This window comes from Mesocricetus auratus, unplaced genomic scaffold (assembly GCF_017639785.1).
Source record: "Mesocricetus auratus isolate SY011 unplaced genomic scaffold, BCM_Maur_2.0 Super-Scaffold_100022, whole genome shotgun sequence".
Taxonomy (NCBI): Eukaryota; Metazoa; Chordata; class Mammalia; order Rodentia; family Cricetidae; genus Mesocricetus; species Mesocricetus auratus.
This window is the reverse complement of record NW_024429203.1, coordinates 4,725,707-4,750,385: the sequence shown is the minus strand read 5'-3', so window position 1 is coordinate 4,750,385 and position 24,679 is coordinate 4,725,707. Positions and strand designations below refer to the sequence as shown.

At 41.9% G+C, this 24,679-nt stretch overlaps 1 protein-coding gene across 2 annotated transcripts in view; it reads left to right on the top strand.

Moving 5' to 3' along the window:
- Positions 1-503: 503 nt before the first annotated feature.
- The window catches only part of Dpy19l2 (dpy-19 like 2), a 101,566-nt gene continuing 77,390 nt past the window's right edge, over positions 504-24,679 (top strand). The window contains exons 1-6 of one of the 2 annotated variants that reach the window (XM_005078507.4): positions 504-987; positions 5,721-5,745; positions 7,945-8,032; positions 9,472-9,609; positions 21,950-22,070; positions 24,185-24,278. In XM_005078507.4, the coding sequence (XP_005078564.1) occupies positions 615-987; positions 5,721-5,745; positions 7,945-8,032; positions 9,472-9,609; positions 21,950-22,070; positions 24,185-24,278 (839 nt within the window). In that variant the 5' untranslated portion in view covers positions 504-614. The remainder of the gene's footprint in view (positions 988-5,720; positions 5,746-7,944; positions 8,033-9,471; positions 9,610-21,949; positions 22,071-24,184; positions 24,279-24,679) is intronic. The other variant, XM_040730177.1, reaches the window with a different exon arrangement.

Below are 24,679 nucleotides of genomic sequence, written 5' to 3'. Positions count from 1 at the left end.
TGTGTCCAGGGAAGTGGAAATTAATGCTGAAAAGGTAGACTGGGAAATATTACTGAAGGTATTGAGGAGTGAACTCTATCGGATGTGGGAGAGACATTTCCAAGCTATGTTCTTCCATGAAGATGAACTTGGTCAATACCATGGTGTTCGTGGCTGTTGTAAACTCAATGATGTCCTAAAATGGATGGCGTGAAGGCGTGACTCCATTCATACAGACTGATAAAAGATTCAGAACGCGGTGGTGCTTCCGGTTTAGGAAGGCGATGAACTCCTGAGCCAGTCGGGTCCCGGGCAGAATCTGAGCAATTTCGTTGGAATAAACCATGTTACTTAAAGAATGAGTTAACGAGAGCTGTCCTGCAGGGGGAAACCCAGGTGAACCCCACGACCCAGGTCCCGGGACAGACCATGCCACTTGCAAGTCCCGGGGGCATGTGCACGCGCCAGCTGCACGTGGAGAGCGCAAGGCTGCCTGGACACGGTAGCCATGACGACGAAGCTGCTCGCAACGGCGGCGGGGGCTGGTCGTTGAGGCTGCCAGGTGAGTGAGTGCGGCCCGGGACCTCGCCCTGCCGTGAACCAGCTCCATCCGCCTGAACTCGGACTATGAGAAGATGGTGGGGCCGACGAGGAGTAAGCTCAGGGAATCGTGCCCCGACGCGCCGCAGTCCACCCGCTCCGGGCAAGCCAGGCGGAGACGGGGCGCAGGGGCGGTGGAGCCCCCGCTGGAGCTCAGCGTGCCACAGGAGAGGTCCCTGCTGGAGCCTTTGCTCCTGGGCGACAGGAACCTGCCCGGGGGCGCCCGCAACTATGCGCAGCGGAGGATCAGAAATCTGAACGAGCAAAATTACTTTCAACTGGAAGAGGTCACCAAGATCTTTCTTCTGGGCCGCTTCCAGTTCCTCCACAGTATGCTGGACCAGCTCCGCGAAAAAGTGCAGGCTCTGCAGATAAATCGCTTCTCCCACAGGACCCTCTTTGGTGTAGGTGAGCAGAGCCTGCTGAGTGCTCCAGTCCTGGCCAGGCAGGATTTCCTCCCAGCCTAGACCCTTGAAGGGTGTACTTGGGTCTTGGAGATTTCGTTCACCAGCTTTTGGCATGTTGGAAGAGTTGATGGTGGGATCTGAGAATCGCATGCCAGAATTCTCAACCTTCTAGTTTCAGTTTGTGAGATTATCTTGTGGGATTTCCCGATTTAGTGGTCACCTGCATGCCAAAAAGTTACCTTATCAGAGCAGTCAGTTAACACAAGTATGTAGAAGTGGTTGGCAACCTTCCGGACAGAGTTATGATCCTGTGTAATTTAAATAAGTTTCTTAGCTGAGATCACTAACGGTGGAGGAAGGAGGAGAGTAGACAGTGTACACAACCGATAACCACTTACTTCCACCCTCCTGAGCTTTAAGGACAGCAGTCTAGGAGTTTTTCCATGTAAGCGTTTCCTCCGTTTATACCTCTAATTTTCTGTAGCTTCTGAGGGAACTTAACTGTTGCTGCTGTCTGGAATTTGAGTGTGAGCTTTGTCAGACTAGCTGGTGATATAAATGGAGACATAAACCCCTCAATACAAGTTATTGTCGCCTCTTCCCATCCTATGCTACTTATTTTGCTGCTGAGGGAAAAAGGAGTTGTCACACTGAAGCGTTAACAATAACTGAGGAATAACTGAAATTCATATTTAGATTTCCATCTGCTGTCTATGCCAACAGACCCACGCCATATCCACAACCAACAAGGGCTGTTTTCTCAAATCCAAGCTCCAATATACCGAGGTGGGGCACATGGAGTTACCCACTAGCGGCTAATGAAATCATGGCTGGCTTTATTAACTGGCAGACAGTGAATACTTTAGAATGTAGCTCAGGGAGGACGTTTAGAAAACAGTGGAACTTGCGTTCTAGCAAAGGGCTAAATTATGGTTGTGTGTAGTTGGGAACAGAGGTGTGTGTGTGTGTGTGTGTGTGTGTGTGTGTGTTGCTGACAGAATGGCAGAATCTGAGTCTTAACAGTAAGACAGCATGGTGTGAAAACAAAGTTAGAATGGAGGGCATGGCATGAAGAGTAGGAGGAGGCTGCCTGTGAAGCATTTCACACTCCGTGTGAAGACACTGGCTGTCTTCTTGCTTTTTAAAAATTATCTATTTTTAAGATGGCAATAAAGTTACATCATTATCCCCTCCCTTTCCTTTCCTCAAATCCTCTTGTGCATCCCCTTGGTCTCCTAAAAATTCCTGGTTTCATTTTCTTAAAATGTTGCTTTACACACACACACACACACACACACGATTCTTAAGTACATAAGTACAACCTGCTCAGTCCATACAATGTTTCTTGTGTGTGTGTGTTTTCAGAGCTGACCATTTAGTACTGGATAACAAGTTGGTGTGGTGTTCCTTGGGAAGACTGTTTCTTTAAAAATTCTTCATGAATAACAAAGTGTTCGCTTTATATACAAATAGTGTTATATCTATTTAAAGCATGACTTGTCCACATTCTAGAGAGCAATTCCATGGCATTTGGTAGCTATGTGGTGTTGGCACTGAATCCCTCCCCCCACCCCCCACCGTGGACTGCAGAGGGTTTGAGAAGCAAAGCAGAAAGAATGGCTGGGAAATTCTTCCTAGAATCAGGCTACAGTGGTCAAAATGATAGCAGCAGCAGGAAGAATGGAGAGAAGAGACGATAGAGAAGGTAGCTGGTTAGACTGGAGCAGAAGCAGAAGAGGCAGGAGGGGAATGAAGACAGTTGCTTTGGGCGTTATCTACATCCGAGTGAAAGCCGAACCATTAGGTGGCAAGCAGATTTCCAAGGCAAGCACTGATGTACAGAAAGAAAAGGGGCAGAGTAAAGGGATTCGTGGAAAACTTTTTTTTTTTTTTGGTTTTTCGAGACAGGGTTTCTCTGTGGCTTTGGAGGCTGTCCTGGAACTAGCTCTTGTAGACCAGGCTGGCCTCAAACTCACAGAGATCCGCCTGCCTCTGCCTCCCAAGTGCTGGGATTAAAGGCGTGTGCCACCAACGCCCGGATCGTGGAAAACTTTTAAAGTTAATTGTAAAAGACAAGTGGGAAAGGAAAACTGAGGCGTGGGTAAGTACCCATCTTTTGGGACGTTGTGGCAGGAGAGGATGAGAGACAGGATCTTTGGAAAGATGGACTGGTCGATCACATGTTTGGCCTTTTGTATGAATATATGTATGCGGGGTGTGGTACGTACATGTGCGCATGGGGAATTTGCTCCACCGCACGCACAAAAGCCAGAGCAGGACTTGGGCTGTCTTTTTTTTTTTTTTTTTGTCACTCTCTACCTTACTTGCTTGAGACAGGTTCTCCCACTGAAACATCAGCTCATTGTTTAGTCTAACCTGGCTGGCCAGTGAGCTCTCACTATCTGCTGGTCATCACCCCCTAATCTTGAGTTACATAATACGTAGCCACGCTGGGGGCTGGGGATTTGGACTAAGGTCCTCATGCTTGCAGAACAAGCTTTCTTACTCCTCTGAAGCCATCTCTTCCATCTTTTCATTTAGAAAATGTAATTTTAAATATTTTCCACTATATATCTCTAACAAGAGACTAGAAAAGAAGAAACAAATGTAGTGGAAAAGGACAATGTCTGCCATTGTTAAGTGAACTTTATCTCAGGACATTTTCTTCCAGTTGAAGGTACAGCTTATAAGTTTTCATTTCAGAGTGCTACAGAGAACATTTGCTTTTTCTTTTCAGTGAGGGACTGCATGGTGTCTATTGAATCATTGCTTTAATAACTATTTGAAAACATAAAGAAACACTTTTAACTTGAGCATAGCACCAAAACAGACCATGGGCTATAGCTTGCCCATCCTGATACAACACAAACAAATCTGAGAAGAATTTAAGATGAGCCCAGCCTGGTAGTTACATAGTCAACAAGGAACAGACTTGGGAAATTCAGCATGATAATTCTGTTTCTTCTTTGAATTACTTTGCATTTATTCTGTTAACAAAGATGAATAGTTTTTTAAAATCGATTCAGAAGGTTAATGTTGGTGGTTTAGGAGGTGTCTTGCCAAGTGTACTTGGGGCAGCCATGGGAAATGCTTCCACAAAGTCTCTGTGGGACTTGAACTAGTTGAGTGAGTTAATTCCTCCATGTCAGCAAGGACCTAGGGAATTATCAAAATCAACTTTCAAAACTTTAGAAATGAGTGAAAGCTTATTGTGATGAAAGGACATTTGTTCAGGAAGAGCTGATGGATCTCTGTAAGAAGTGGGCTTCATGGCATGTAACTCCCATTCTGCCCCTTCCTCGTTCCCAGCTCCATGACGTCCTTGAAGACAGGCAATCTCCTGCTCACTCACTGTGCTTGTATCTCTGCAGAAAACTGCAAAGCTAGAGCAGCACGGGATTGTCCTTTTTTCTCATTCCCTGCTAATCTCACGAGTGGCGCTCAGCTTGGCCTTCGAGGGTGCCTAGATCCAGGTGCTCATTGGGAACGGACAGTTCATCAGGGCCTGAACAGTACAACTTAGCTTGCAAACGCATGGTTACAGAAGTGTTTTTCTGCATTTAAGTCTCACTGATGAGTGCAAGGGACAGTGTTCTGGGTGCATCCTTCAGGCAAGAGTGTTTTCTGAGAGTGTATATGCTTTAAAAACATTTCATATAAAGGAAAGAGTGAATAAGAAACTACAGAGAATCATACTGAAACGTCACAAAAATCAACCCAACCCACTTCATCACTTTTTTTATTTCAAGCTTGCTTCACATGTCAATCTCAGCACCTTCTCCCCCCATCCTCTCCCACACCCCCAGCAGCTTCCCCCACCCAATCCCCACCCAGCATGGGACTGATCCAAACCCCCTGAATGTGGGTGTCAGTGAGGAGACCTGGACAGTCTGTGGGACCTTGGGCTGTGGATTGGGCCCCCACCCAATCCCCACTCTATTCCCCAGGGAGGATGAGACCATCCTGGGGAATCCCCAGAGTCTGCCATTTCGTCCAGGGCAGGGCCCATATCTTTCTCCAAGAGACCAGGCTGAGAGAGCATCCCTCACTGTGGGAGGGGCACCCAAAATCCATCTGTATGCCTGGAACAAACACCAATCCACAGTCCAAGGTCCCACAGACTGTCCAGGTCTCCACACTGACACCCACATTCAGGGGGTTTGGATCATCCCCATGCTGGTCTCCCAGCCATCATGTGGGGGGCTAAGAGCTCCCCTTTGTTCAGGTCAGCTGTTTCTGTGGGTTTCATCAGCCTGGTCTTGATCTCTCTGCTCAGCGCTCCTCCATGTCTGCCACTGGGTTTCAGGAGTTCAGATCAGTGCTTAGCTGTGGGTGTCTGCCTCTGCTTCCATCAGTTACTGGATGGAGGTTCTAGGATGGCATATAAGGAAGTCATCAAACTCATTATCAGGGATGGGCATTTAAGGTGGTCTCTCCACTATTGCTTAGTTTGCCAGTGGGTGTCATCCTTGTAGATCTCTGTTACATCACTAGTGCCAGGTCTCTCCCATATATAAAGCTTCCAGGTCCTTCCCACCTGCAGAGGGAGCATGACTCAGTTTGCTTTCCATCCTTCTGGGCTATTTTCCTGTTTCAAGTAGACAGAAGCAGCTGGCCAGCTGGCTTAAGTGAGCTATTACTCTAGGCATGGAGTGCATTTGAATTGCTAAGTGCTTATTTTAAAGACATTTAATAACAGAGCAGCTTTTAATTATTTCTCTTTTTCTTTTCCAGCTGCCTTTGTGGGGATTTTGCACTGGTAAGATTTTTTTTTTGTCTCAGATTGAAATACATAGAAGTAATGGGTTAAATTTTGTCACTTGTCACTGCTATTTGTAAATAGCAAGTCAAAACATCTATACCTGTACCACATAACACCCATGTACAACTTTTGTACAAAGTATGCTGGCACAGAAGTATTTACAATGCAGATACCCTGGAGGACAGTCAAAACTATTTTATGAGTATAGGTGTTTTGTCTGTATGTGCGTCTGTGCGCCATGTGTGTCCTCATGGAGGCCAGAGGAGGGTGCCAGATTCGCTGGAGCTGGAGTTAGAAGTGTTGTGAGCTGCCACGTGGGTGCTGGGTCACCTTAACTGCTGAGCCTTCTTGCCAGCCCCACAAATGAACATGGTTTTGCTTTACCAAAGACTCACCACTCTATTTATTTCTATCTCCCACCACACAAAGCTTTTCAGTTTGTCTAACCTAACTCCTTCACTATCCTGTAGTTCCTGTACACTACTGCTGAAATAAATTTAGAGCTAAGGCCAGGAATACCTGCAAACTAAGATTCAGAAAAGAAAATACAGTTTACCTTTTTCTGAAGTGGGAATGGTGACGAACATCTGTAATTCCAGCACTTAGAGGCCAAGGTGGAAGGATTATGACTGTGAGGCTAGCCTGGGCTACATAGTGGAACCCTGCCTCAAGACAAGCAAGTCTTTGCGCAGTGGTAGCTCAGAAAGGCTTTGAACCTGCCAGTGTGCATTCATGGGCACTCTTTTTATAAAAGTTTTGTTTTTGTTTTTAAATTACATGTAAAAAGAACCCTGAGAATTTCATTTGGAATATTTTCATTTCTATCTGATCTCAGGTTTTGTAGACATAGGAAGGTTTCCTGGCCAGTGTTTCTCTGCTATCCTATATGTATAGCAATTTTGATGTGAGCACTGTCTGAGGCTGGACCAGGAAGAACCTTTCCTCTGCACTCTTGTTTTTCTGGCACATGACCTTCATGTAAATCCAGGGGAGAAACTAGGTTGATATATGGACTTTTGTTTCTATTTTTGTTAGGAAGTGTTTTATAAACTGGATAGTGCATTCCCTGACTATGACAAATTTTGCCAGACATACTCTTTTGTCACTATCAACAGCTGTATATACCTTTAAGTACAGTCCTCTGGGGGACTTAAAAGATCATTCTTTGTATGGACTTATACTTCTTTTAAAATTACTTTATTTAAAAGTGATTTTTATTTAAATTATATTCTAAATGGTTTTTTATTTAAAAGTTTATTTTCATTTTACATACCAACTACAGTCCCTCCCCCTTACACTTGGCCCTCACCTTTCCCCCACCCAACCCTTTATCCACTCCTCAGTAAGGGTAAGGACTCCCATGGGGAGTCAACAAAGTCTGGAATATCAATTTGAAACAGGACTAAGTCCCTCCCCCTCTATCTAGGCTGAGCAAGGTATCTCTCCACAGTGAATGGGCTCCAAAAAGTCAGTTCATGCATTAGGGATAAATCTTGGCCCCACAGCCTGCCGAAGCCACAGAAATGTCACCCACATTCAGAGAGCCTAGTTTGGTCCTATGCAGGTTCCCCAGCTATCAATAACCCAGAATCAGAAAGACAAACACAGTATGTACTCTGTACTCACTCATAATTAGATATTAGATGTAAAGAAAAGGAGAATCAGGGTCAAAGTGCTTTTCGATGGTTACAAAAGTATTTCCCAACTCTTGCAACAGTAAAAAACACAGCCCTTCTTGGAGTTTTGTTTTTTGTTTGTTTTTGTTTTTGTTTTGAGACAGGGGATTTCTTTGTGTAGCCCTGGCTGTCCTAGAACTAACTGTAGACCAGGCTGGCCTCTAACTCTCAGAGATCCACCTGCCTCCCCTTCCCAAGTGCTGGGATTAAAGGCGTGCACCACCACCCGGCTCTTCCTGTGTTCTTAAGAAGCTTGGTGTGGAAGAAGAACCGACCGAGGGTGCCATAGCAATTTTAGATTTGCAAGTACATGGAAGAATGGAGTTAAACAACTTGGAGTGTGTGTGTGTGATGATGAATAATAAATGCTCACGAATATATACAAATTTATCAGTAAATTGTAAAATTATCTCAATGCTTATTAGAAAACTTGTTTTTGTTTTATAGCTTTCTGAGTTCTGAAACTGTTTTAGTGCTGTTTTGAAGCCCATTCTAATTATGTTTCTCCCCTCACCTCCAGGATACACTTAATAACACTTTTTGAAAACGACCGTCATTTTTCTCACCTCTCATCTTTGGAACGGGAGATGACTTTTCGCACGGAAATGGTTCGGTTCTTTCTTCTAATTAATCTGTGCTGTAAGGATAGTGGGACAATAAGGTAGAAATTGAGCAGGAACTGAAATGGTTTTGGGGTGAATCACGTTGTCTTTCTGCCCTTCCTGTGTGAGTTGGCCAGTACACCACAGACGTTGCCACTGACTTTCCTTTTCCTCCAATAACCCTCTTGAAGCATCTGGGTCCCCGAATTGATATATATATATATATATATATATATATATATATATATATATATTAATGTTTGTGTGACCCTTGAATCCAAATAAGGTGTTATTCCCAAGGCTGGCATAGAAACCTCTGTTGAATAAGAACACAGCCAAGGCAGGCCTGTGGGGACAGATACAGGATGAAGACAGCAGTCCTGTGCTTATTTCTGTGAGGACTGGAGAGGAGTGTTGTATCTGATTCTTGGTCATCTACCTGTTAGAAATTATCTCAGACTTGTGAGGCTGTGATGAAATGAAGGGGGTGAATGGATGGGCACACACACATCAGAGTGTCTGCAGAAAACAATAGCTTATTAGTAACACAAGTCACTTTTATATTACTTCTCTAAATGTAGACACTGGCATACTAGATATCATTTAGTAGTTGTATTGCTGTGTTGTCTTCATAAGCTGAAAGGAAAAATCAAAACTGTAGAAAGAACCAATTAGGAACCATCTTGAATTTATAAGCCCCTGGTGTTGTAGTTTAACTTGGTCACATGAAACAGGAATGGCCATGGAGTTTGACTTATTTTGAAAATTTTTTGAATAGGGTACTTGCTCTACTCTTTAAAAGATTGGGTTACTGTTTATTTATCTAACTATTTATGTTGGAAAACATGACCAAAGTAACAAAACAGTATAGTCTCTAGAGCCCTTGACTTTTAAGTTGAAATCCCCTTACTGGTCTAATGAGGCCACATTTTCTGTGCTGGAATTATCAGGACAAGGTTATCTCTTTATACACAGCATTTTTGAGTAGTGAAAGTCAGCTCAGGTCCCAGCTGGGGCTCTAAAGTAAGCTGGACCAGTCGGCTGCCTGATGCTGTTGAGCATGAAGATGCCCCTGTTTTTATTTATTTATTTTTTACAGAATTTATTATATGCCAACTTCTAAGCATACGGAAAAAGTAGATTAGTCATGTGAAAAGTATGCTGACTGGATGCATGCTTTAAAGCGCTTTCAGTGCTATAAACAACCATCCATTTAATCCAAATAATCTCAGACCTCGGGAAAACTTGAAAGAATTGTGGAGTGGGTGCCTGAAGATACATTCATTTTAGTCTGAGAATGTGAACAGCAAGGAGTCATTAGGAAGTCTTCTTCATGACCTTTTTTTTTAAACAGAAGAAAGATGATATAAAAATGATGTTCTTAAGCTTTTCTATAAATAATTTAAGGTTTTATTGACATTGACAGTGTGTGCCTTTCTTAAAAGGGACTTTATTATTCCTACTTCAAGACCATCATCGAAGCACCTTCATTTCTAGAGGGTCTGTGGATGATCATGAATGACAGGCTAACTGAATATCCCCTGGTAATCAATACAGTGAAACGCTTCCATCTTTATCCAGAGGTGAGGAATCTTTGGAAACAAATAATGGTAGCAGACTATTACCAAATAAAAGGATATCAGAGAAAAAAAAAGAGGTTTATTGTTCTAGGTTTGTTAACTGTAGATGCTTTTAAGATTTGACCACACCACAGTGTTTTTCTCTTAAAATTCAGCCTATTGGATCTCCTCACCTGATCTCAGGGCGTATGCCTTAGCATGGGAATAGAAACTGAGGCAGGAGACAGGACAACTGGGAGCAGGCCTCTGCTTGGAGCAGTCTTCTGGCTTAGAGGCCACAAGAACAGGCTTGGAGATGAAGGGACTCTAGGAGTGACAGCATCAAAGTCAGATTTATTTGGTCATGTGACCAGAAATCCATGAGTGTTTTTTTTATGTTTAGCCTTACAAAGTATGGTTTTTAATGGGAGTCCAGAAATTTGAAAGGCAAAAAAGAACATTGGGAAGCTTCATTTGTAAATTCTTTTTTATTGAAAATAAATTTTTATGCAATATATTCTGTTCACTGCTTCCCTTCCCCACCACCTTCTCGATCTTCCCCACCTGCCCAACTCCTCACCTTCTATACCTCTCTCTTTGGAAAACAATAATCAAACAAGCAACAGCAACAACAACAACAAAAAAACAAAGTACAAGAGACAGACACAAATAAAACCAATAGAAATAACAAAATTGTAAATCATAATACACAAGCAAAAGACCAGTAAGACAATAAAAGGCAAACAAAGTAATATGAGACAAAAATACAAAAACAATACCACTGAGCTTTATGTTGGCCATTTAAGTGTGGTTAATATCCCTAGTGAGACTCACTTGGAGAAAACTCATTTTTCCTTTGCAAGTGGACGCCAACTAGAGATAGCTTCTTGGTTAGGGGTGGGAGCTGGTGGCCATTTCTCACTGTCAGCATCTGGGGCCCTGTCTGACTTAAACCTGTGCAGGCCCTCGTCCAATTAAAGAGTTGTTGGTTAGTGCCAAGCTCTACACAACACTGAAGCACTCTTAAGGTTACTGTGCCATGCAAATCTTGCTGACGTTAATAGGTGGGTAGGACTATTGAGTGATTACCTCTTTTGTAAGCTTGCATGACAACTCCTGGTAGTTCTCAGGGAGGAGAAATTCAGGGTGGTTCCAGTTCAGGGACTGTGCATCTGAAGTGCATGGTGTCTTGAACAATAGCGACTTACCTTCTCCCTCTGGGGGAAAGCAAAGGCAATAGCAATAAACTGTGTGCTTTGAGAATCTCTTGGACAACCCTGACCAACAACTCAAAAGAGGGTTTCTCATGCCTGGTGTTTGGGATTCCTTAGATGGTCTTTGGCTTTTGGAGGGAGTGTTGTCAGTCTAAATGGGAAATATTCATTTGAACTATATATGCATATTTATAAATCAATTTACTATAGGTGTAAGGTAGATATATAATCATATATGACTTCTTGTGACTTTTTCAGATACCCTTATTGTTATAGTTACCTTCCTCCCTCTTTGGTATTTCTTAACCTTCTCTCTAATTAACCCCATCCCATTTTCCATTTCCCCAATCAGGTCACATGCACAATATTATTTTAGTGGCTCCCTCCTCACCCCAACCAGGCAATAGTTCCTTTTTATACTTTTATGGTTTCTGCAGTTATTTCAAGTAATGTATTCATACCTGAAGATTTGTAACTAGGAGTATGCAATGACAGAGAACATGTGACATTTGTCTTTCTGGATCTAGATTACCTCACTCAATGTGATTTTCTAGTGCTATCCTTTTACCTGTAAAGTTCCTAGTTTAATTTTTATTTACAGATGAATGGTATTCCATATTTCATATGTACCATATTTTAATTTAGGTTGTTTCCATTTTCGTATTGTGAATAGAGCAGCAATGAATGTGGTTGAGCGAGTGTCTATGGAGTACAATGTCCAAGGAGAGGTATAGCTGGGTCATATGATAGATTTCTTTTTAGCTTTTTGGGTATTATTCACACTGATTTCCATAGTAGCTGCAGCAGTCTGCAATATCACAAACAATGAATGAGTGTTCCCTTTTCCCCCACATCTCCTCCAGCATTTGTTGTCAGTTTTGCTATTCTGGCTGGGGTAAGATTCAATGTCAGTTAGTTTGATTTCCATTTCTCTAAATAGTAAGGATCAATGAACATTTTTGAGATATTTTCTAGTTTTTTTCAGCTGAGAACCCTCTGTTTATGTCCCAGGTCTATTTTTTTTAAATGTGTCATTTGTTTGATTCTTGCATCTGAGTTCTCTATATGTTATTTACATATAAAAATTCTCTTCCACTTTGTAGGCTTTGACTTCAGCTAGTTGATCTTTTCTTTTTTTCCCATATTAATGAAACTTTATGTCTGTTAATTAGCAATTTGATCCCCTACAGAATATCTATTTTTCTTTATATTTGTAGTTTTCTTGTGATTTTTTATTACTTTAATTTTAAATAGCTTGTTTCACATGTCAATCCCAGTTCCCTCTCCCTCCCCTCCTCCTGCACCCCTCTCACCATCCCCCCAGCCTCCCACCCTATCCCCACTTCCTTCCACATAGGGGGATATTCAGAGTCTGTCATTTCACTCAGGGCAGGGTCCAGGCACTCTCCTAAGAATTCAGGCTGAGAGATCATACCTCTTTGTGTTATGGACACACGAAGTCCGTTTGTATGCCAGGAATAAACACTAATCTACTGCCCAGGGACCCATAGGTTGCTCAGGCCTCCTCACTGACTCTCACACTCAGAGGTTCTGGATTAGTCCCACACTGGCCTCCCAGCTGTCAGTCTGGGGTCCAAGAGCTCTCCCTTGTTCAGATAAGCTGTCTCTGCTGGTTTCACCTTCCCATTCTTTGCCAATTTGCTCATCGCTCCTCTCTCTCTGTCACTGGGTTCCGTGGGTTCAGTTCAGTGTTTAATTGTGGGTGTTTGCCTCTGCTTCCATTAGTCACTGGATGAAGGTTCTAGGATGGCATATAAGGTAGACGTCAAGTTCATTATCAGGAACGGGCATTTAAAGTAGTCTCTTTAGCTCTGCACTTGTCAGTAGTTGGCTTTAATTCTTAGGCAAATGGAGTCCTATTCATACACATGTATCCTATAGGCTACTGGCTATGTTTTCTTTTAGCAATTTCACTGTTTCCTTTTTCACATTAGGTCTTCAATTAGCTTGGCATTAGGTTTTGTGCAAGATGATAGATTGCATTTAATTTTATTCTTCTGTATTTAGACATACAGCTTTCCCAGCAACATTTCTTGAAGATACTTTTATTTCTCAAGTTTAAGTTTTTGGCATCTTTTACAAATAACAGATGGCTGAAGTCATGTGAACTCATGGTTGCTTCTTCAATTTTTCCCCATTGTTTTTTATTTCTGTGCTAGGACCATATTGTTTTTAGTATTATGGCTCTGCAATATATAAAGATCTAGAATAGTAATCCCTCCAGTATTTTTTTAATTTAGGATTATTTTAGCTATATGGAGACTTTTGTGGTTCCACAAAATTTCTTTTATTTTGATGATGAATGACATGGGAATTTTGATTGAGACTGCCACATTGAATTCTAGTAGAATTCTGCTGTAAATTTTTCTAGCCATGGACTTTTTTAAAGCTAAAAGTCTTTTTATCACAATTTCTCTCTCATTTTCTATGGCCTATTTATGTTGTTGACTTCTACTTGGTTTAATTTTAGTATTTTGGCTGAATTTAGAAATTAGTCCCTTTCTTTTGGGTTTTCCAGGCTAATAAAGTACAGGTTTTGAAAATACTTCCTTGTAATATTTTGAATATTTTGTTGTCTTGTAGTGTTTCCCCATTTGTTTCAGACTGCTAATTTGGGTCCTCTCTTTCTTTTTGTCTGTTGTGCCAATCTTTTCTATCTTCTCAATGAACTGGTTCTTTTCTTATTTTTATTTAATTTAGAAACAATCTTATTTTACATATCAATTTTAGTTCCCTCTCCCTCCCACGCCCTACACTGATTCCCCCAACTCAGGGAGGGTGAGACATTCTATGGGGGATCATCAAAGTCTGTCATATCATTTGGGGGAGGGGCTTGTAGTCTACTACAGAGCTGGGGATAAGACTGGGGGATTGGATTTGGAGAGGAGGAGAGAGAGAGTGAGTGAAGGTTTGAAGATGTGGTCACTGGGCTCCCAGGGAGTGCCCAAGACTGGCAACTTTTGAAGAGAAGGTACATTTGCGTGGTCTTTCATGTATTTCTATTTTTGCGATGAGATCTTAGCATGTGGAATTCTTTTGTTAGTTCTGTTTCTCATATAAACAGAGCAGGTTGGGGAGAAAAATAGGATGTATGGGTGTCTTGGGCCTATGGGTTGGGAATGTCTCAGGTGGACTGAAGTCAAGTGGACAGGGGAAGGACTGGTGTATAGGATATATCTTGTGGTCCAAAACTTGGGTGTGCAGGAAGATCTGGCTGAGTGGAGAGGTTGGATGTTCCATGGCAAGGGCCTATGGTATAGGGTTTAAGTAAATGTAGGGAGGGTTTTTTGAAGAAACCTAGAGAGCAGGCCAGGGTATTGGATGTTGGATTTGGGCTAGATCTGGTGGGTTGAAGAGAGTGTGTAAAGGGACAGTCAAAAATACTCATAGGGCTAGACCTTGGAAAATTTATTTGAATGGAGAGGTTGGATGTATTTCAGAAGGAACCTGAGTGGTGGCAAGTTTGTGGCTTCTGGAGGATACCTAGAGGTAGGTTGTGGTGCAGGTGAGGGGTGGCCAGACTTGGCTGGTGCTCTGGATGTGGGACCCAGGCTACATGTAGCCAGCTGGGGAGATGGCCTGGATAGGTAATGGAAGGGAGACTTATAGGACTAGACCATGGAGAATGATGTGAGATATCTAGCTGGGTGTAGTGATTGTACTTTTCCAAGAGATCTTTTGGGTGGTCACAGGTAAGATGTATTCTTCCAGAAGCCTAAAGATTAGTTAGAGCCCAGGCAGTGATGGACTGTCAAAGTAGGGCACTGAGTGTGGGATCCTGGCTAGATTTATTGGGTTGGAGAGAAGGTATGAATGAGGAGGAGACTTACCGAGCTAGATCCTGGAGAAGGAAGTGGATAGTTTGTCTTGGTGGAGAAGATGGATGCAGAGCCTTATTATTTGTGAATTTCCTATTTGAAGTATCTGCAGCACAACCAATTCACCTAAAGACAGGAAAATCAGAGGATCAGCATGTCTGCTATGAGATAGTAGTCTTTAGTGTAAGCTAGAATTGTGGCTCTGCTCCTCCCCATTCCAGAGACAGCCTCATTTTCTTGTGCAGTGCTAGCCTTGCTCCTGACATAGGATGGTGATAGTCAAATTTTATGGATTTGGTCACATTGGGAACCTGGTTACCAGGACTTTCTTCAATTCTGGCAAAGGGGATGTTGCTGCCATAAATGACTCCTTCATTGACTTCAACTACATGACCTAAGTATTGCAATATACCTCTACCCAAAGAAAGTTCTACATCATGGTCCAGGATGAGAACAGGAAACTTGTCAACAATGAGAAGGCCATCACCATCTTTTAGGAGCAAGATCCCACCAACATGAAATGAGGCAATGCTAATCTAGAGTGTGTTGTGGGGTCTGCTGGTGTCTTCACTACCACGGAGAAGCCTGGGGACCACTTGAAGTATGAGGCCAAAATGGTCATCCTCTCTGTCCCTTCTCCTGATATTCGCAAGTTTGTGATGTGTGTGAAGAATAACAAGTGTGACAATTCACTCATCTGTGACAACTTTGGCATTGTGGAAGGACTCATGACCATAGCCCATGCCTTCTTTCACTGCCACCCAGAAGACTGTGCATAGCCCCTGTGGGAAGCTGTGTGTAATGTTATGACTGTGGGGCTGCCCAGAACTTCATCCCTGCATCCACTAGTGCTGCCAAGGCTGTGGTCAAGGTAATCCCCATTGGGATAAACAAGAAGCTCAATGGCATGGACTTCTGTGTTCCTACCCACAATGTGTCCATCATGGATCTGACATGCCCCCTGGAGAAAGCTGCCAAGTATGATGACATCAAGCAAGTGGTGAAGCAGGCATCAGAGAGCCCACTAAAGGGAATTCTGGGCTACACTCGTGACCAGATTGTCTTCTGAGAATTTAATAGTGATGCTCACTCTCCTGCCTTTGATGCCAGCGCTGACATTGCTCTCAGTGACAACTTTGTAAAACTTATTTCTTGGTGTGACAATGGTTAGAGCAACAGGGTGGATGACTTCATAGCCTACGTGTTCTCCAAGGACTAGGAAGCCTTGAACCACCTACCCCAGTGAGGGCACTGAGCATCTCACTTCACAGTTTCTTTCCCAGAACCCCAGAAGAAAGGGAGGGGCTTAGAGAGCCCTACTCTTTGCCATCAATAAAGTTCACTTAACCCACCAAAAAAGGAGACAAAGTTGTTCCCGTTAAATCTTTGAAATGGTGGCCAGGAGTGGGTCTTGAGAAATTTCTCCCATCCACATTTGCATGTCACCTAGTGGCATAATTAGCTGGTGTTTTTAAACAACCATATTGTTAAGAGTTCATGGTACAGTTTTCTTGTCATGGCTAGAAGAAATTATCTAGCAACAGGATCCTGATGTTTTAACTCTTATAATCTCCCAGCCTTTGTTTTGTGATTTTTTTTCTCCCGGACCTCAAATTTAAAGGTTACATTGGAGATTTATCAACTGGTCACCCGAAAGTCTCTAATTCTCTGCATTTTAACCCATTGTGGATTGCTGGTTATTGTAATGGTCTCCATCTATATTATTTTGTTTTCTATTGCTGTAACAAAGACACCATGACCAGAAGCAACCTGGATGAGTAAGGTGTTTATGTTACCTTAAGATTGCAGTTTATCTTGAAGAGAAGTCATGGCAGGTACTAGAAGCAACCTGGAGTCAGGAACTTTAGCAAAGATCTTGAGGAGTGCTTCTTACTGACTTTCTTTTACTCAACCCACTTCTTATACAATGCAGGATCACCTCTCCAGGAGTGGCAAAACCCATAGTGCCCTGGGCATGTCATCATCAATAATTAATCAAGAAAATGTTCCACAGACTTGCCTACAGGCCAGTCTGATGGAGGCATTTTCTCAGTTGAGGTTCCCTCTACCCAGATAACACTAACCCTAGCTGTATTGACAATAAACAATTTTTCAAGACAGGGTTTTTCTGTGGCTTTGGAGGCTGTCCTGGAACTAACTCTTGTATACCAGGCTGGTCTCGAACTCACAGAGATTCGTCTGTCTCTGCTTCCTGAGTGCTGGGATTAAAGGCGTGAGCCACCATTGTCCAGTTTAATTGTTGACTTGACACACAAATACATCATTATTAAACCATAACCTTTCCTTTCTGGTTTATCCCCTAAATCTCAATAATACCGCAATACAAAACAGTCTCATAGTCTATAAAACCGAAACACATTAAAAGTTCAGTCTCCATAAGCCTCAGTTTTTCTCCCTAACCTTTTCAATCCTAGAATCTTCACTGCTGCTGAGGCTGCACCTTTACCAGTGTCTCTCATGGCTTCTCTCATGACAAGCCTCAACTGCTCTCCATGATCCCCTCAGTTGTGCAGCTCTTATACCACCAAAGCCAGTAACACATGGGAGACTTTGACACATTACCAGGCTCGTCTGACAGTATCTTGCCACCTCTGTGTCCTGGGCACTGATCCCAAGGAAATATTTTCAGAAGGCTTCACCTCAAAGATGTTGATCTCTTCTTAATTAAAGGTGATTTCTAGCATTAATTCTTCCAGTAATGCAAATGTTTTGCTTCCATGCACAAGCATCCATGATAAGTCTTTACTTGCCTCTGAAACACGACAAGCTAGGCCTCCACTGTCACCATTGCTCTCATCCTTCTTGTCTTCCAAGCTCCCACAACAGCTTATTAAGCAATGAGCACTCAAGACTATTACCAGGCCAATCCCTTACAAAAATGCATGGTCATGTCTGCCACAGCAATATCCCACAATCCTAGTACCAATATCTATATCGGTTTGCTTTCTGTTTCTGTGATAAAGACACTTGGGTGAAGAAAAAAGTCATTTTCCCGCACAGCCCAAAGGAAAGCTATAGCAGGAACTCGAGCAAGGCAAGAACCTGGCAACAGGAACTGAAGCAGACTCCTGCTTCCATTCCCAGCACAGGACCTCCTTTCCACTCCAAAGGTACCAAAGACCCAATGTGAGACCTTAGACGCTGAAACTGCTAGCAAAAAACAGGCAGTAGCCTGTACCATGCAAGTGATAGACAGGACTTTGTGAATAGGACTCCATTAACTCAAGACCCAAGGTTGTCAGTTGACAAATGGGACCTCAAACACCTCAATACAGCAAAGGAAACAGTCACATAAAGAGAAGTCCACAGATTGGGAGAGAGTCTTTGCTAGCTGTTTTTCCAACTGAGGATCAATCTGGTGGAGGCATTTTCAAACAGAGGTTTCCTCTTCTCAGGTGACCCTAGCTTGTATCAAGGTTGTAAAATAAATCTAACCAGGACATTGTGTGTTGCAGAAGAGACTTTTTTGTGAGAGCTACATTTATCTGTGTGTATAAGGAAAAGCATTTAGACTATGGTAAGATATTACATTGCTTTGGGAAATCAGCAGTTGTGCATTTTTCTCTAGGGTCTATGATCTATCTCTCCATCCATCGGTAGTTATCTAAGTTTACCCTGAGAGACATTAATTCATCCTACTGAACAGAACTTATATCCAATCAGACACCTGTTAGCTAACCCCAAGATAAAAAAGTCATTACACCACTGGAGATATCTTGCTGAGCTGTTTATTATTGTAGTCCATGAGATTTACAACTGGGTAGGCCTATTAATTGCTTTTCTTGCTTGGCAACTTACACAATCCCTTCGAATACTATGAGAACTAGGACTCAGGGAGGAGTTTTCCAGTTAGGTCGTGTAGCACAAATTCTAATAGATATTTTGTAAATGTGTCTGTTTTTATTCCAGTACCACACTGCTTATATTTTATAGCTCTGTAGTATAACTTAAAATCTGTGATGGTGATATCTCCAGTAGTATTTTTATTGTCTAGGGTTTTCCTGATTATCATGGGTGCTTTGTGCTTCCATGTGGATTTTAAGACAACTGTGGCAATGCTGGTAAAGAACGGCACAAAAATTTTCATGGGGATCACAATGATTCTGCAGATTGCTTTTATTATGGTGGCCATTTCACAATATTAATCCTATCAATCCATGATTATAGGAGGTCTTTCCAGATCATAGTATCTCCTTAAATGTCTCAATGTTTAAAGTTTTTATTGTACAGATCTTTTGCTTCCTTGGTTAGATTTACTCCAAAATATTTTATTTTTTGAAGATAATCTGAACGGGATTGTTTCTCCTGATTTCTTTCTTAGGATGCCTGTCATTGGCATATAGGAAGATTACGGATGTTTGTGTATTAATTTTGTATGCTGTTGTTTTGCTGAATGTGTTTATCAGCTATAGGAATTTTCAGCTGTTGTCTTTAGGGTCTCTTATACATAGACTCATAAAATTTGCGAATAAGGATATTTTGATATCTTTTTTTAGCTAGTATACTGTCACATCTGCTGCGTGGCCTGTGTCCGAGAACGTGCGGAGGGTTATCTCATAGGAGGAGTCCCTTTTTTCAGAGTATGGGGAAGGGTTTCTCTCCCTGTCCTGTCTTTCCTTAATTAGAATCTTTTTTAGTTCTTTTTTAAGGGCCGCGATCTCAGCAAGTAACCGTTCCTTTTCAGACTGTGACGAGTCCGAGTCTGAGCTACTTCCATTTTCTAGGTCTGATAGAGAAGGATATAACCGATTCTGACTGGAGCCCTTTTTGCGTTTTGCCCGGAGACCTCTACCCATTTATGTGTTGTTCCTAAGAGACTCCCCCTCATCCTCACTAACAATGGAGCCTCTAGTTTCAGTCACGGTCTCTTCCTCACTCTCTTCCCCTGAACTCAAGGAGGCTTGAGTCTCAGTCTCTTGTAACTCTAAAAAAGCCTCTTTTGTGTCCTGAACTACCTGGCAGTGACGAACCTTATCTGTCAAAAGTGTTCCCCTCACTAATCTCCATAAAGAGAATGTCGTAGGGGGCAAGGACTCAGATCCCTCTTTTCGTAAAAGTCTGTGAAGATCACGGCGAACCTCCTCCCAATCTGGAATATTTAAGCTTCCCCCAGTAATGAACCATGGACTGGCTCGTTCGATGGATTTTAGAAAGCCTTCTAGGGTTTTAGACTTGACTGCAGTCCCATGTTCTTTAAGTAACTTTTTTAGTTGATACTGTAATGATTCTAGCTTCCCGGAACTATTCCCCATAGTTTCTTACCCCGTCCACTTACCTCGCTTTCACGATCTCAGTGGGACCTCCAATTGTCACGTCTACTGCGCGGCCTGTGTCCGAGAACGTGCAGAGGGTGTCGGGGATTGACAACACAGAGACTCGTTCAATGATATAAAGAAAACTTTAAACAGGCTCCAAAAAGGTTCAAGAAAACCTCCTAAGAAAAACTCCCACCAGAGAAGCTTCTGCTCTCTCCTCTACCCTGGCTGGTTCTGCTCTGACCCAGAGGTGGATGTGTGTGGGTTTTTTAAGGTGCGATTAGTCTTTGGACAAGGTCGAGGTCAGGGCGGTTTCCGTGGGAAGGCCTTTCCCAGAAACTTATTGTATCGTTTTTAGTAAACATGTTTTTACTAAACATTGTCTTACAGCTGCCTACTCCCAGGCAGAAGGGGAAGTGGGTCTCTGCTCAAGGTCTGGTGTTCCCACAGTATACTTTTTATTATTTTTAAATTTAAATTTAAATTAGAAACAAGGTTGCTTCACAAGTCAGTTCCAGGTCCCTCTCCGTTTCCCTCCCCTCCTCCCGTACCCTTCCCCCAACCCTCCCAATATCCCCTCATTTCCCCAGGGAGGGTGAGGCCCTCCATGGGGGTGTCCATAGTCTGTCATTTCATCCAGGGCAGGGCCTAGACCCTCCCCCAAGAGTTCAGGGTGAGAGTGCGTCTCACATTGTTGGATGGGAGTCTAAAGTCAATTTGTATACCCGGGATAAATGCTGATCTACTGCCCAAGGCTCAATAGACTACCTAGGCCTCCTCACTGACACCCCCATTTAGGGGGTCTTGATCAGTACCATGCTGGATTCCCAGGCATCAGCCTGGGATTCAAGAGCTAACCCTTGTCAGGTCAGCTGTTTCTGGGAGTTAAACCAGCCCAGTCTTAATCCCTTTGGTCATCAGTCCTCCCTCTCTGTCGCTGGCTTTCTTGAGTTCAGCTCAGTGCTTAGTCGTGGAGTCTGCCTCTTCTTCCATCAGCCATTGAATGAAGGTTCTGTTTCCCAGACTCTCTGGCCATGGGATTGTAGGCTGACACTCCCCAGATCTATGTCTAAAATCCATATGTGAGAGAGTACGTGCCATGTTTCTCTTTTTGTGACTGGGTTACCTTGCTCAGGATGGTTTCTTCTAGTGTCATCCATTTGCCTGCAAATCTCAGGATTCCATTGGTTTTTTTTTTCTGTTGAATAGTACTCCATTGTGTGAATGTACCACATTTTCTCTATCCACTCTTCGGTTGAGGGGCATCTAGGTTGCTTCCAAGTTCTGGCTATTACAAATAATGCTGCTATGAACATAGTGGAACAGACATCCTTGTTGTATGAATGGGCATCTTTTGGATATATGCCTAAGAGTGGAGTTGCTGGGTCTCATGGTAGGTTTATTCCCATTTTTCTGAGGAATCTCCATACTGATTTCCAAAGTGGCTGAACAAGTTGGCACTCTCACCAGCAATGGAGGAGTGTTCCCCTTTTACCATATCCTCTCCAGCATAAATTGTCATTGGTGTTTTTGATTTTAGCCATTCTGACATGAGTGAGATGGTATTTCAGAGTTGTTTTGATTTGCATTTCCCAGATGGCTAGGGATGTTGAGTACTTTCTCAAGTGCCTGTCAGCCATTTTAGACCCCTCTATTGAAAATTCTCTATTTAGTTCTGCAGCCCACTTTTTAATTGGATCCTTTGGTGTTTTGGAGACTTGCTTCTTGAATTCTTTGTAAATATTGGAGATCAGCCCTCTGTCAGATGTGGGGTTAGTGAATATTTTTCCTCATTCTTGCACTGCAGTTTTTAAAATGATGTATTTTTATAATAGAGAAATTTAGTTATACTCTTATATTTGCTTGTATGGGTAAATCACTATAATTAAATTGACTAATCTATGTAAATATAATTAGATTCAAACTACTTCTTGAATAAATTTGCTTAGGTTTGTAATATTAACCGTCATAGAATAGCATTTTAGAAAAACTGTCATTATGACCAGAATGTTGTCTTCCATCTTCTGTTTTGTAGGTAATCATAGCCTACTGGTATCGCACGGTAGTGGGAATAATGGATTTATTTGGGATAGCAACTAAGACCTGCTGGAATGTCACCAGAATAGAGCCTCTTAATGAAGTTCAGAGCTGTGAGGGTATGTGTCCTTCCCAATGCTGTTGTGTGCTCACTGGTGTCTTCATAGACATCTGGTGTTGTGACACATTTTAAGGTTTATCATAAACTGTGATCAATTTTATTTAAGACAGTATAGAAACGACTCATCTCAATACATATTTTATACCTTAAAGTTATTTTTTTATTTGAATATAAAGTGGAAATTTAACTCGAGTACCAATATATCCCAACATAAGGTACTTCTTAGTAAAAGCCCATTTCAAAACAAGATGGTGCAAAGAATATTTGGGTGTAACATTAGTTACATACATTTGGGGAACATTTGCAATAGCTATGAATTAGTTGATGTTAATAATCAGTGTTTATAAATATTACTTTATTCTTGTTCACACTTCAGGAGGAATTTTAATGAAACTCTCCCTGAATATCTTCTATGTTGGTATCTTTGCCCAAGACAAACAAACAAACAAAAAACAAAACTCTACTGGAATTATGTAACAGTTTCCAAGATGCCCCATGAGTCTCTGTTCATAGTCACATAGGACTAAATATTTAACACACAAGTATTTTTAATGTCTTTATATATGACTGTTTTTCACAATATTGTTACTAACTACATTTACTTAACTCTTGGAATTTCTCATATATTTTTAATTGATTCCCTTAAAAACCTAAAGTGATACTGGTGGAGGGTGTTTAAGGAATGAAATACTTTATGGCTTTTGCACATACATAGACTTTGTAATAGACTTTGTAGTGTGTCCATCATCAGGCTTTGTACAAATGTAGTACGTGTTAAGTTCCCAATCAGCCAAAGGCTGGTGTTTGGTACTTGAAGTGCACAGCAGATCTGGGAGACATGGGTCTGAAACTTGGAGAGTTTGTACTATCAGCAGGCTCTTAGCAGTTATAACCATAGTGCACATTACAAATGTCCAGATGCTGGGAGTATAATCAAGGGCAGACTCCACTGGACCACATGTTGCCTGGGGATTTGCATATTACCTACTGAAGAGCCATAACAGATATACATACCGAAGCATCACTGCCCTGTGCATGAAAAGCGTGTTTGTAAGGGTAGAGGTGGGTTCCATGTCGTCTGGCAGATGCCTGATATGTTCTCAGTCAGTTTGCAAGAAAGATCACTGCAAACATCTGTATTTTGGAAGTAGAATGTTTGCGTGGGAAGAAGGAAAGTGAAGAATCATATAACTGGCTTCTAATTTGACTCTTTGGACTGACAGGAGAATGAAAAGTATCTAGTGTGGATATTGTTTCACAGCATATATTAGCTCAAGGTAACTGAAAGACCCCAAGCCAGAAATAATAAAGTATGTACATGGCTGTAGAAACTTAGGAATATGAAAAAAGTTCCAGTCTGGATATAGGTGTAACACCAACTGTGCATGGATGGTAATTGGATGTAGAGAGAGCATGCGATAGAGGCCATGTGGTGTTGGCTTGAAAGGGCCAGTGAAGCAGAGCAAGCAGGGTCACAGGACCTGTCTCCCACCAGGCAGAGCAGCAGAACATTACAAATTACCTAGGTTTTTAATATTGTTTTCTGAAACATAAAACCCTTCATACCAGTTAATATCAGACTTTTGCCCGAGAATTGTGTAAGATGATGACTGTAAAACACACAGGAAGTGATGTACATGAGAATACAACCATATATATGAGATATGTTAACATTCTGTCTACATTATAATAGAAGAAGTGACTGGATCATATCACAAAGACTAGGCTTTCCCTGGAAGTATGTCACTCATCTGAGAGCCTAGAAAAGACAAAGCATGCAATGGCTCCAGGGGCTGCAAGTGGTTCTACAGAAAGTTCCAGAACAGTAGTATTATCTAAATTAATTATGAACTCCAACATACTCTCACATTATAGAAACATGCCGTTAGGGGGAAGTGCTAATGTAACCAAATATATGTTGGGGCTGTATGAGAGGCCATGGTTTTGGTCCCTAGGACAGCAAATAAAACAATCCTCTGTGGAGGTAGAGGTGATTGTAACATTAAAGATTGATCATGACAGCAAATGCTTTTGGCAAGTTTATGAGTTGTTGATCATAAAGTACTGAAATAATTTTGCTCATACTGAATAATCTGTGTCTTCTTTTTAAAGGATTGGGAGACCCAGCTTGCTTTTACGTTGGTGTAATTTTTATTTTAAATGGAGTAATGATGGGATTATTCTTCATATATGGTACATACTTGAGGTAAGACTGGTGAAGACAGATAGTGATCCTATAAACACTCGTTGATACCTATTGACTGAGTGGAAAGGAAGCTTGATGAAACCGACTGACTGGTTACAGGCAGTTTTATAGAACTGACTTTCAATAACCAATGCCACTCAAGCATATAGTGAATTCCACTGGAGAACACCTTACAGACCTCCATTTTACCCTTTTGGGGATTTTTGAAAACCAAGATTTATTAACAAAAATGTTACTGAAGATAGAGTTCATGTGTAAATTAGACAACATTACATAGCAGAATGTTGTTTCTAATTGTATGCTCTTTGACATGAGGTTTTTAAAAGCTATCAAAAAATTTATATCATTTGAGGATAACACATTTGTTAGCTAAGTCTTTCTTGATAGTATCACGGTTTTGT